Source organism: Ascaphus truei, chromosome 3 (assembly GCF_040206685.1).
Source record: "Ascaphus truei isolate aAscTru1 chromosome 3, aAscTru1.hap1, whole genome shotgun sequence".
Lineage (NCBI taxonomy): Eukaryota > Metazoa > Chordata > Amphibia > Anura > Ascaphidae > Ascaphus > Ascaphus truei.
Window position 1 is genome coordinate 72363714 of NC_134485.1, and position 14186 is coordinate 72377899.

Here is a 14186-nt window from a genome sequence, read left to right on the forward strand (position 1 = left end):
ACCTGTTTCTACAGCAACCAAAAAATCCCCATGTGTAATATTGCAACAATAGTACAGACACACACACACACACACACACACACACACACACACAATCCCTGCATATATGTGTGTGTCAAAAGGAGTGCTATTATATAAATGATATGGTGTGGTGGGTGTGGATGTTACAGTTTGCAAGGATTGTGCGTGTTTATAAAATGTCAATTGAAACCAGGTGTTTGGAGGTTAGTGGCCCCTCCTCCCTGGGTTTAAGGTCACCCCTCCCCACTTTTTAAGTAGCAGGTTTATTCATGCACCTGTGTAAGACAGGCCTATTGAGACAGTCTCCCACCATTACAGAGGCAAAGGAGAATTTGAACAGATTGTGTTAGGGCCTGCAAAGGGGCCATGCCTTGGTGGGGCTGCAGGCTGATAACGCCTTAGCCAAAGAGTTTAACTTAAATGACCCTTACTTGTAGAAGACAAACAGTTCAGTATTTAACTATATATTTTTTGTCATATTGGATGTAGTATTGGGAATTTTTGTCTTTTATTGTATACTTTTGATAACACCGCAAACTTCAGAGGGCTTAAAAAAAGGATGTCCATATAACTAACAAGAAGCTCTACAACAAGTATAGAAACATTCAATATATCCCTCAGAAGGCACCACACATTTCTAATCTACTGTAAGGGCCCAAACTCCTATGAACAGTAATAAAATGAAGTCTTAGATTGTAAGCTCTTCGGGGCAGGGACCACTTTTCCTCGCGTTGGCTTTTAGGTCTGAAGCTCTTATTTATGTATTATTTATTTGGTGTCTCCTATGTATTACTGCGGTGAAGCCATGTACACGGATGGCACTATACAAAGAAAGATTATAAATACATCGGCAAACATCGGAATTGTAGTTCATGGAAAATAACACAAAATGGCACGTAGTTCCAAACATTTCAACACAAGCAAAACCGCTGATATCAGAAATAAACGACTGAGGCAACAATTAGATCAGAAACCGCGGCAGGAAAACAATAGCTAATTAGAGCCCTTTCACACTTTAATACAATGCATTTATTGCAAGACGACTTAGCATTGAAAACAAAAGTTTAGATGCATCAAATCTCTTAATTGTTTAATGATCTTAAAGTATCTATCGCCACCTAGTGAAACATCCAAACATATGTAGCAGCTTGTTGTGCCCTGCAGTGGTGAGTTTAATCTAACATCAGAGAGAAGGCCTTGTATAACGAAGAAGCACACAAGACTTTCAGTAGAAGTCTCCCTTTTCTATAACTGCATACCCTCTGAGGCAGTCGTGGCCAACTCCAGTCCTCAAGGGCCACCAACAGGTCAGGTTTTAAGGATATCCCTGCTTCAACACAGATGATTCAATCAGGCTTCGACTTCCACTGATTGAGCCACCTGTGCTGAAGCAGGGATATCCTTAAATCTTGACCTGTTGCTGGCCCTTGAGGACTGGAGTTGGCCACTCCTGTCCTAGAGAGGAAGAATCACTAAGATCTGTTGTGGGGCAAGGCCCCCGATCTAGAGTTAACAGCCAGTCAAGTCCAAATGCAGTTATCACTGGCTCGAGTGCATTAACCCCGCAATGGATCTTAGTCATTCTACCCCTAAGTAAGCAAAGAAGTTCTGCTACCTGAACAAGCAACACAGAAGCAGGGTCATTGTCGGTCACAAACCTGACAAATGCGGCACTTAAAGTAAAATGGAACCCATGGCACCGTGGCTAATACTATGCACGATACATAAACCTTGGCCCACTGCAGACGCACTTACCTGAAGCCCTCTAACCGTCTTTGTACATTCTCCCCACCAATTAGACTGTAAGCTCTTCGGAGCAGGGACTCCTCTTCTACAATGTTACTTTTATGTCTGAAGCACTTATTCCCACGATCTGTTATTTGTATTATTTGTTATTTATATGATTGTCACGTGTATTGCTACTGTGAAGCGCTATGTACACTAATGGCGCTATATAAATAAAGACATACATACATACAACCCATTCAATTCACAATCAACTGATGGCTCCACAAATGTTACTGGCAATATATTTGGCTGATAAAAGCTTTTATACAACATTCATAACCTTTTTACACTGGCCCATAAAAGAAAAATCTTAGAATTTTTTTGTATTATTCAAAATGTGCCAATTACAGTGCAAGTATACATTTATCTTGAGAATGTTATGCTCGCCCTACATTTTGACTTGTGTTAGACAATAAGTCTGATTTCTATTTTGATTCACCTATTTCTCTTGCTTGCAATATGCTAAGCCTTATACTGAACAAACATGACAAGCCAAGTTGAATTAAAGTAATTAATTTCCGTGTGGCCCAATATTGGTCTAACAGGGCAAACATTGCTTAAATCTGGAGAATACACTCTACAATGGCACAGATATCAGTCAAACCATTTAGCCGTTTTTACCAAGCATTTGTTCACATCTACTCTGCCAATACAAGAAGCCTTGAACTTGCATTTATTTTGATGCAAATATGCCAAGGGGACCCAAATAACCACCAAAGTAAAGCACAGTAACAGGTTTAATAAGCAAAAAAGAAAATGAACCCTTTCCTCATTGTTGAATCAAAACTTATGGTTACCGAGGGAAACTTACCTCACGTCCTTTGTGAGTGACCAAAGCAGCCAATGGCTTTGCATAGAACCTGCTGAATGTAAACCCCAGGCACCCGTACATGCTGTTGGCAGTGAGCTTCAACGCCTTCTGCCTAATGTCGTACTAAAAACAAGAGAGAGAAAAATGTCAAACTCACAAACAGACAGTGTTAGACTAACAATTAAACATGGCATGTTGGCAATAAAGTATACAATCTCACTTATGCAAAACTTGTGTTGCCATTTTTAACCGTGGCCAAAAATTGCCCCAAACTGAAATACTACGGAGACATTTCACAGTATATAAGCATTACAAAAGTTCCAAGAACCTGAATAAAAAAATGTATTGGTGAACACCTATTGCTAGATTACAACTTCTCAAATAGAAGGGCGACTTGATTAAAAATGTTATTCATACCAAATCTGTATATTCCAGAAGAAAACCATGAGGACTAGCTATTCTGAGCTTTCCTTTCAGGGTGCACTTATACACAAGGGCATTCTATTGGTCTTGAACCTATTAACATTGTATGTTTGCCCATAATCAATAGAATCATAAAAATATATTCGATATTCCAATTGTATGTTACAGCTATAAAAAGGTATTCCAGTCAGATTTAAAATTGTGGATTTAACTACAAAACAAATCTCAAATCAGAAGCAACAAATTCTCAGGCCTTTGTACATAATTTACCTTTACATTGTGTTTACATTAGAAATGAGCTGTACATACAGCATTTTTACATTTTCTCTTTTTAGTACACAAAGATGGTAAAATGACCTGCCACGGGCCTTCAGAATCTGGCACTAGGATTTTACATAATCACAGAAAAATCAACTACAAAACAAAGGCCCCCATAAAATGCATTACCTGCAGATGTAGGTCAGGATTTAGGTCCGACTGTTTCATCAGCTGTTTGACGTGACGTCTTCGCTCTACCAGCTTCCGGATCTCTCTGGGTAATATTCCAAGATCTAGATCCGGATCAGGCAGCTCCGGAATTTCATCCTGCTCCTCAACCTGTGACAGACCCAATTCGGAATCAAGCCATTATGCAACACAACACTTACATTCTGCACCCCTCTCCCTTCAGACACAAGCATGCATCTTAAACAGACTGCTGGTATCTAGCAACTAAAAGCTATCCTCACATGCAGCCTGGCATCTCGTGTAGCTCAAAGTGCTGATTATCTTGCAAGATACCAAGCACACACAAAAAAAAAAATAGATAAATCAGAATGTAACAGATTGCTTCCAAAAACACTAGCAATGTTATTAATAAAAAGAAAACATGTTTTTTACATTTACCATCCTGCTGGTTACCAATGGGATATTTGTACAATTAATCCCTTGGTTATGGAACAGTTTAGGTGATATCTGGCAGAGGATAACTAGCATATGAAATTTGCAGGGTTTTTTGTCCACTTTGTTTTACATGCTCCTCTTGCCATTGAACATCCTGATGAGCTGGATCATCTTATTGCCCAAAAGGGTAACTGTAAATGTTATGTTCTGGGTCACTATTAAGGCAGTCTTCCAAGAGTTACACACCTGAATGCCTACACACAACTAAAAATCGTTCAGATAACAGATACAGATCTGTAATATCAGTAATATATACGTACACATCATATAAATGTCGACAATGCATAAATAGTGTGTGTGTTTATATATACACAGGGCCGTCGACAGTGGGGAACAGAAGGTACAGTTGTCCCAGGCCCACTGGCGCAAGTGGGGCCCGACCTCTGGCCAGGCCTGGCTGGCGGTCCTCGGCTCTCTTTAATGCCTGTAGGCCTCTATCACTGTCCCACGCCGATGGGCCTGTGTGATGACAGCGCACCAGAAGTGGGATTAGCCCAGTTTCCGGCGCGCGGCGGCATGGAGGGAGGCCCGGCGTGCGGCAGCTCGGCGTTGGACAGTGATAGAGACCTGCACCTGAGATAGAGCCAGGGCCTGGCTGAGAGAGAACCGGTAGCTGGGCCTGGCCAAAGGTCAGCCCAAACTTGCAGTGCCGGACGGACGGGGTCCCCCGCACACCATCCACAAAGTAAGTCTGGTTTGTTTTTGTTGTTTTTTTAAATATGTATCAGAGGGTCTTTGTTTATATGTATTGGGGGGCATTTAATATGTATTAGGGGCTTTTTAAAATGTATTGTGGGAGTGGGGGGCTTTTTAAAATGTATTGTGGTGGGGGGCTTTTAAAAATGTATTTGGGGTGGGGTTATATGTATTTTGTGGGGGGGATTGAGTGAGAGTAGGGTAGTTGACGGAAGGTGGGGGCGAGTGAGAGGAGTGCGGAAAAGTGAGAGTAAGAGTGAGACGCAAGGGATGAAGTATATGCGAGGCAGGTGGGAGAGGAGAGAGGGGGAGAGTGAGAAAGAGGGAGTGAGACTGAGGGGGGAGAAATACATGGGAAGAGGGTGGGAAATAGAGGGGACTCATGTGGTGTGAAATGGGGCAGGGGGCAGACGTATCTCTAGTCCTGGGCCCTGGGAAATGTGTGTGTGTGTGTATATATATATATATATATATGTGTATATATGTGTATATGTGTATGTGTGTATGTGTGTATGTGTGTATGTGTGTATGTGTGTATGTGTGTATGTGTGTATGTGTGTATGTGTGTATGTGTGTGTATGTGTGTATGTGTGTATGTGTGTGTGTGTGTGTGTGTGTGTGTGTATGTATGTATGTGTGCGTGCGTGTGTGTATGTATGTGTGCGTGTGTGTATGTGTGCGTGTGCGTGTATGTGTGCGTGTATGTGTGCGTGTGTGCGTGTATGTGTGCGTGTGTGTGTGTGCGCGCGCGTATGTGTGTATGTGCGCGCGCGTATGTGTGTATGTGCGCGCGCGTATGTGTGCGCGCGTATGTGTGTATGTGCGCGCGTGTGTGTATGTGCGCACGCGTATGTGTGTACGCGTATGTGTGCTGTGTGCGCGCGTATGTGTGCGCGCGTATGTGTGCGCGCGTATGTGTGCGCGCGTATGTGTGTATGTGTGCGCGCGTATGTGTGTATGTGTGCGCGCGTATGTGTGTATGGGTGTATGTGTGCGCGCGTATGTGTGTGTGTATGTGTGCATGTGTGCGCGCGGGCGTATATGTGTGCCCGCGTGCTTATGTGTGTATATACATATACACATACACGTGTATATATACACACAAAGAATCTAAATGTGTATGTACTCCTTTGGTGCATAATAATAATGACATATTGCTACACAAGTTTGTAAAATCAGACTTTCTACGGGATTCAAAATACTGGATATCCAAGTCCATCACGTCACGCTACAAACAGCTGTTTTTTGATCTCCCAGTATGTGGTACTGAAAGTGGAGAAACCCACAAACCTCTACTGCCTTCTGCACATTGGGAGCAGCCCTCTGCACTGTGGTGAAGCAGATATTGTACTCCTGAATGATAGAGGGGTACAAGCTGTTGAAATCCAGGAGCAAAATGAATTTGTCATAGAAACCTGCAACCGAAAACGGACACGCGTTAAAGGAATTATGAACAGCCTTCCTCCAAGAGTCAAGCAACTTAACCCGCTTAAGGTATGACACATAAAAAAAGGTGAGAGTGCGAGACGGAGGTTTGAACGCAGCACTCTTCAATCTTTGAAGCGTGCAAAAAAAAGGAGTACATCATATGAACAGCAAATACCAAAAATAAATATGCAGGTCCCCTTCATGAAAACTGCTGTTCTTTATAGATACATTATCTTGCTAATGTATTTTGTTGACTTTATTCAGCGAGCAGAATATAAATAGATAAGGGCCGAGAATTTTACATATGATTATTTAATGTAGTTTATGCATTGACCGAGAATGTAATGTTCCATTAAACAATCACTCATTGCGTGTATTTATTACATGTATTTTCCTGCCAATATGTGCAATTGGCATATACAGTACAATAGACAGCAGCAATTGAAACAATGTCAGCTTGCCAAGCAAGAGCGATGTGAAACGGTCTGCATCTCTGCTGGTCAGGCAAGGAATGGCTAGGAACTTACAATGTGCTACATTACAGACACCTGCTAACTCACTGTTAAATCATTTAAGTTCTGTAAAGTACAGAGATGTTGGTCCCTGTTTACTAAAGAAAATAAGTACTTCACACGCAAAAATCTATTGTAGCAAAACATGTCCGAAAATGTATGTTACGTTTTACAAAGCATGCAACAGTTAGAGCCAAAAACATACTTTTTAAATATTATATTTAATATACAAAAACGGTATAGTGCTAACTGTAAATATACTTAACTGTAAAGAAAACTAAACGAATAAAAAAAATGGACAGAGGGCCATGAGTTCTGGCTAGTGGTTAAAGAAGGTCATAAACAAAGACCCCACAGGAGCAATTTCTGTCTTACATTCTCAGGACCTTACCAAAAACAAATACTGTAAATATCCAAGCACAACACTTCAAAGTAAATCAACATTGAAACCTCACCAACTTTCGGATCCAGGACCAAGCCACCAGCATATGCGGCCTTCTTTCGCACCTTCTTGGTTTTATTTTGATCCGTATCCATATCTTCATCATCCCCTACCTGCAATTCAAACAAATAATGGCTCTCAAAAGTATAAGAAACTCCGGCTGACTTGGCCTTCATTCACAGATCAAGTGTCAGAAGTGGAACGATTCATCCTTTAGTGGCTCATCAAGGTTCAACAGATGACTTCTATGTTACTCTAGGACACTTATGCAAAGTCAACTCCAACAATGGAGAAACCAAGGCAAGAGAAAGCCAAGATGTCCATAAGGAAAGTACACAATCATACAAACGGAGGCCTACCACTTGGTTCCATCAACGAGCTTCACTTGGTCCTCAGATCCATTCAAATAATAAAAACTCAGACTGACAGCAAAATTGGGACGCTAAACTGCAGACGAGGCAGAACTAGCAACAACACGCATTAGTAAGATTTTATAAATGTTTCAAGCTTAAATATTACAGCACTGGGACTATCCTTGATGGCATTGCGTCGGCCAATGAGGCAGACATAATATTGGTTTGTTACTATTACGTTGTAGTAAAGAAGTTCTGCTTGGAAGGCTCGATGTTCGTCTATTTGATGTTCCACTCAAGCTTTGGAAAGACAAGTATTCCTGGGAACACCCACCAATGCTTGATCAAAGAACATTAATAAATGTATATGAGAAAGATATACTGGGCAACTCCTTGTTGTAGATTTTAATATCAACGTTTCGGTGCACCAGCATCTTTGTCAAAGTATGCAATACCTTGATTTTAAAAAAAAAATTAAATTAAAATCTATAACAAGGAGTCGTCCAGCATATCTTTCTAGTATATGTATTCAGTGACACCGGCAAGCCATCAATTGCTTGCTGCACCCAAATTATATTTTGCCATTGTTGAGTAGTTCTTGATATTGAAGTGTGTTTCACCCCTGAACCGGTTAGTAACAAAGGCACAAACAGCATAAAATATAACCATTTTCCATTATTGAACAAAAAAAGCACGGATCCGCAAATTAGATTTTTAACTCACTATGGGTTGCTGATGCTTCCTGAAAACCTGCTTGTCAGGTACTATGAAGTTATTTTCATAGAAGGCATGAAGCAGAAGGTACTCGTTCCGTTCTGAGCGTCCACCCATCAATGTCCTTGACTGCACATAAAGAAAAATTGTTTATTTTCAGAAAACAAAAAATATTTAAGTTTTTATCCAACACATATTAAAAAAAAAAAAAATTTTTAAATGTAAACACTGTGTACAGGCATACCTCGGTTTAACGGCACTCACTTTAAGTACACTCGCGAGTAAGGAAATATTTTTAATAGCACCCCTACGCTCGCTTCGCGTGTACGGACAATTATTCTGCCCTTCAGACCGCCTTAGTAGTGACGCGCTGATTCCCCTCGCAAGTAGGCAAACGGCAGCTCGCGCATGCACCTGTTAGCACGTCCTGAACCGCAATACCGGCTCCCTACCTGTACCCAAGCATCGATAAGTGGAAAAAAAGTAGGGCTTCACTTTAAGTACATTTTCGCTTTACATACGTGCTCTGGACCCATTGCATCCGTTAATTCGGGGTATGTCTGTACACAGTTAGTACCAGTATGGTGTCAGAAGATATGTACTATATCATACTTGTGTCACACATGAGATTTAGGAAGCTCTATGCACACACAAACACGCCATTTGGTGAGCGATACATTAAACCAATGCAATGATGACATTGAAGGCAACCTCAGGAACTGGAGGGGTTAAGTTATATAAAAATACTTTCGTATACAAGACTTCGCAAGACAAGCCAGAGACAACCTTTCTATCTCCAGATGAGTCAATATGAAAGACATTTACTTGTTACGGAGAACAGGTTTTGGAATAGAATCGCACACAAAAGTGACATTTTCCTTTTAAAACCAGCTCAACATGATTTTGGAAAGATAAATCTCCTGACAGGACACATCATCTCTGTCAACGGAGTCAGTTTGTTACAGTCGCTTGATTCAGTAAGAGCGACATGCTATGAAACTAGATCATTTCTAGCCATTAGAAATTTCAAGCTGAATTTGATGCACTCTCCGGATAGAAAAAAAAAATGAAAAAGATCTAAGCAAGAATAAAAGGCAAGCACGATATAGGAGGCACAATGGGGGAAGGCTTGATGGATGAGGAGACTATACGACATCAGGAGTCATACCCATCGTAATGAAAATGCATTCCCTTAAAGCAGCAGTTCAAGCTGCCGTTTAAAAAAAAAAATCCATTCAATATGTGCATCAATACAATTCACACAATGATAACTATTAGCCAAGTTGTCGATCGATCCGTTCTCCTGTGATCGATCAGTGAAGATTCAGCTCGGGGGTTCAATAAAATCACTATCAGTGCAAAGGAGTACCCAAGATGCAAAGTTCTGTGGGGACTATCATGTGACCAGACAGTCACTAGATACAATTGGTGCACTGCTAGAGAGGGCAAAAGGGGTGTGCCACAGCTAGTCTAAGAAGAGGAAAGGGATGTGACTTTGTAAATGGTTGCTATAGAAACAAAAATGCTTGTTCCATTAGAATACATTAAAAATGTCTTTAAAAAATAGGGGTTTTTTTAAATGTATTTTTTAAATACGTGGGCTATTGCTTGAACTTCAGCTTTAAAATGGTCAAGCAATTTATTTCTCAAAGTAAAAGAATGAACAGGGCAATAAATCCCCATTGTAAATGTAATCGTGGTGTGCGTAGCTTCCAAAAATTCTGACTTTAAAAAATGTAGTCCACCTAGCCTTTCCCTAATGTTTAGTAAGCTTTATGCAATATTTACGCATAGAAAACAGAAAAGTAGAGGAGATTCCTTATATAAATCAAATGTTATTTAAAAAAGCACTCTTGGCGACACTTGTGTTTTTAACAGGTTTGAAGAAGGGGGTCTCAGGACCTAAACCGCGTTAAATTCAATTATGGGGACGCCCTGCTTCCCGAGATACTAAACCTCGGAAGGGGGTGCCGGTAGCAGCCCAATCATGGCTACCGAAATAGCGGCTTTAAAATGTCCCGCGGGCCAATGGGAAGCTGTGACGTCATCTCTTTCGGCTTCCTATTGGTCCATGGGCCGCAGAACATTTAAAATGAGCTGAAATACTAGAAGCCCCTTCCATGGTATCTCAGGAAGCAGGGGGTACCAGGAATGAAATCAACGCGGTTCAGCTCAGAGACCTCCACTTTAAACCTATTAAAAAAATTGTATAACAAAAAGGCTCGCCAGGAGTGCTCCTTTAAATCAAAAGTGAAACCAAGTGTAAAGCAACAAAGTAGTGGTACTCTGTGGCTGTAAATAAGAAAAAGTTGTACCTCGTACTACCAAACTTTAATGAAAGAGAATATATATACACACACACTTTTAGTTGTTCAACTTCTGCGTTTGCCGTTTGGGTGACTATATCGTCGTTGTAGAGGTAAAACTCATTAAGTGCATTTTTGGGAATACCGCAATAAATGCACTTCCTGACTTGGAATTTATTCATATTTATTGAAAAACTCATTAAAAGACACCTAATCTTCAGAACTTGCCAATTTAAAATACCTTCCTTTCTAAATACAGAATTTTTCCTGTCAAAAAGAACATTTAATCGCCTTTCCTCAGTACTCAAAGAATGTATGTAGGTAATGACTTTTACCTCTACAACAACGATTGGTCATGGTCTTCCAAGCCAAACAAAAAAATGAAAAAGAAAAAACGCATGAAACCGATGTTGGTACAAAACTAGGTATAAAACTATTCATTGAGCTGACTTGCAATCCCCCATTGCTATGCAGCCACCGTAGTGATTTCTGTAGTGGCATTTAATAAATTTCTTAGGCCCGCGTTTTTCCCTTTCCTTTTACTGTTGGACTTCCCTCAGTCAGCATTCCCGCTCGTGTGGCATTTCTACAATGTATTTGTTATTGACATCAGCTTCCATTATAGCAGTAGCTTTTGGCCCATATTGTGTCAGTGTTTATACATAATATGTAGAGATGGGCAAATGTTGCCGAATTTGTATCCGCAGTGGATCGCCCGGTTCTTTTGGTCAGCTAAAATCAGTGGACCAATCTTAAAAGGGCGATTCGCGTTTAGCGTATTTTGTATTATTACTAATACACTCCGGTTTCCGCAACCCGTGGACGGATTTGTAGAATACAATCTGCAGCGTCAGCAAAATCGAGTGGCGGATTAATCTGCGGATTGAATTCTACAAATCCGTCCACGGGTTGTATCCAATGGAGGTTTTTAACGAATCTGCGCACACTAAACACTAAACAGATTTTGGGGGAGGGAGGGAAATGCGAGAAAATCCAGGAAACGGATTTGGGCAGATTTGCACATCTAATGATATGTATTGGTTTAATTCTTGTTTTTCTTGATGTTATTGCAATATGCACATCGTTGTAAAGACCCCAGCCCAATGTATTCAGTGGGCGGCCCTTAGCATGCGACTAAGGTCAGTGACATCATTTATCCCTGTGGCGTTACTTTGGCAGGTGTTTTTGGTATCTGTTGAAGCACCAAAACGCAGCCAAGAAAAAGTTCTGATGCGGTTTTATTCAAGACAAGTGCGAGACTCAATCCTGACCACTTGCCAGACGCCAACAAAAATAAAAAAAGGAAGTCATTTTATGCCCTGTAGGATTTCCATGATGCACCAGGCACAACATTAGAATATTTTGTCTGTTCGCCGTAAAGTATTTCATTGCCTAAGGGAACTCCAAACATAACTGATCAGCAATGTGTCTGGTTGCAGAGGGGTTAAACCCCGTACAGATAGGTGAGATAGTAGGGGAGCATTACCATGACATTGCCTGCGATATTTGTGATCTGCAGGGCCAGAGGAAGAACATTCAGCTCACACATGATCTGCAGGATGAATTTGGCATCGGTCCAGGTGTTCTCCAGCATGTTGAGAAGATGTGAAGAATCGCTGTGGGTTCAACAGCACCACATTAAAAACAACCGGAGATTTCAGAGACATACTCGAAAGCAATTCAATATATATTATTTCCCCCGCAGTCATTGACATGATCTTACGCCACACAAGGGTACATGAACTGCAATATTCTGAAATCTACAAGTTTATTACGGGGCATTCCCATGGACCAAGATTTAGTGATGAATGACATTTTATTCTTCAATACATAAGTGTATTTTGCCTAATTTCTTTTAAATAATTACATGTTCAACTATAATATCAATTATGTATGACAAAAATCGTTTTGTCTATGTACAAAATGTTTGCCCTACCACAGCAGTGGAGTCTTCCATCAGAACGTTTTTTTGTATAGTGGTTTTAAGTTGCCTTAAGAATTCTATTTATCTAAATCTGCACAAGTGCACTTTTATTTTTTTTTATTCACACTATTGGCACATTTGAATGTGGTTAAGCACTAAGATTCTTTTAAGTTGTCCACATGTTATTCACTTACAAATATTACTGATAATCAGTTTTATTTTTAGTGATTGCCCTATTTCACCATCACCTTTAGAAGCGCCTTTACATTTTGTTTTTAGCACTACCACAGCAGTACATAAGATAAAGGAATTGGGCTTCCACAAAGCCATAATACATTTTAAATGGGTTCCAGAGTCGTTATACAATTGTGAAGAGTTCCCCCGTGTCTTAAAATGTTGAAAACCACTGATTAAGGACGTAGTTTTGGCCAACATCTAATTCTTCCCTTTCTTGTTCTCAAGAGGCCAAATGACTTTAAATGGAGTTAAACTCCTGTGCAAGGTAGCAGCAGTTTCTAGATGTGTTTAGTTCAACGTCCAAACCAATTCTCTGTAATGAAACATGGAGCTCTTACATTTAAAAGAAGCACTCAGTCTGTCAGGTTCTCCCAGAACTAAAGTGATGTCTCATTAAAGTTTCTCCCTGTGCATTATTCTCCATGTAAAAGCTGCCTCTTCCATTATAAAGGTTGCTGTTTACTAGATTGGTCAGGTCACTGAGCTGAATATATAGTTGTCAGCATATATTTTATTTACTAAAGAAAATGTTGCTTTTGAATGTCTTGCTTATGACCTGTTCAAGGTTAGACGTGAAGGTGCATTGTCTCGTTAAATGGGATATTTGTGGTCATGAATTCTTAAAAAAAAAAAATCAAAGATACATTTTCATGTTGGTCCAATACAAATAAAGTGCAGACGTTTAGTTTCCTCAATGACAAATATAGCTGTGAAGAATTCACCACCACTGACTTCTGAGCATATCAAATCAAAGTGTTTTTCACTGAGCACACCAATAATTACCCCACGAAAAGGCAATTAAAAAAAAAAAAAAAAAATAATCATGAATTAAAATCAGATTTTCACGTTGTATGCGATGGGGTATACGCACTAAGAAGCAATAGCTAAGATCAACTAAACAAATGGTCATTAAAGGCTATTACCCATTACCCCAACATTTCATCAGTGATGCCAAGGTGTCGGAGCCTTATATCCCCATGCAGACACTGCACACACAATTCTATAACTCGCTTTAACAGTTTGGGTGTTTTAAGATTACATTTGCCACTACACACAACTATGCTCTTTTTATCTTTTTACTTCATTGATAACTGACCGACTTTCATAAACTAAATACTTTTAAGAATACAGGCGGCATCTTTGTTGTGGGAAATGATCCCCATATCAATGCATTAGCTGTACGGACACAGAATCTGCTAATAACAAAGATGGTGCCCACCAAGCGTCATGAAACAATACTGCACACAAACAAATGTCATTGCTTATAAGCGGAGATATTGCAAAAACAGGAAGTGCAAGAAAGATTCTACAAACCTGCTTACATTATAAATTGCTGATGAGCTATTTATTTTCTGTGGAAACCAAAAGCAAATGTTATCCAAAGGCATAAGCTCTACAAGTACAATGTGCAACTTTCCCAAAATTCATACCAATCCTTCATGGTCCTCAATGTATAGGTCACCGGAGGCCCATGCAACACATTGTGCACCTTTGATGCTCTAAAGGAGGAGTTCTGTTACGGCTAAGCTATCTATAACAGAGAGAGGCTGGACGGGTAATAGTGTGGACCATCTGACCACTTCTCCACA

At 40.2% G+C, this 14186-nt stretch overlaps 1 protein-coding gene across 2 annotated transcripts in view; it reads right to left on the reverse strand.

Annotated features, from left to right (window-relative positions):
- POLA1 (DNA polymerase alpha 1, catalytic subunit) overlaps nt 1-14186 on the reverse strand; it is a 93912-nt gene that overhangs the window by 43001 nt on the left and 36725 nt on the right. For both annotated transcript variants that reach the window (XM_075594266.1, XM_075594265.1), the window contains exons 21-26: nt 11923-12052; nt 8140-8259; nt 7077-7176; nt 5972-6096; nt 3491-3640; nt 2621-2743 (exon numbers count right to left, since the gene is read on the reverse strand). In XM_075594266.1, coding sequence (XP_075450381.1) covers nt 2621-2743; nt 3491-3640; nt 5972-6096; nt 7077-7176; nt 8140-8259; nt 11923-12052 — 748 coding nt within the window. The remainder of the gene's footprint in view (nt 1-2620; nt 2744-3490; nt 3641-5971; nt 6097-7076; nt 7177-8139; nt 8260-11922; nt 12053-14186) is intronic.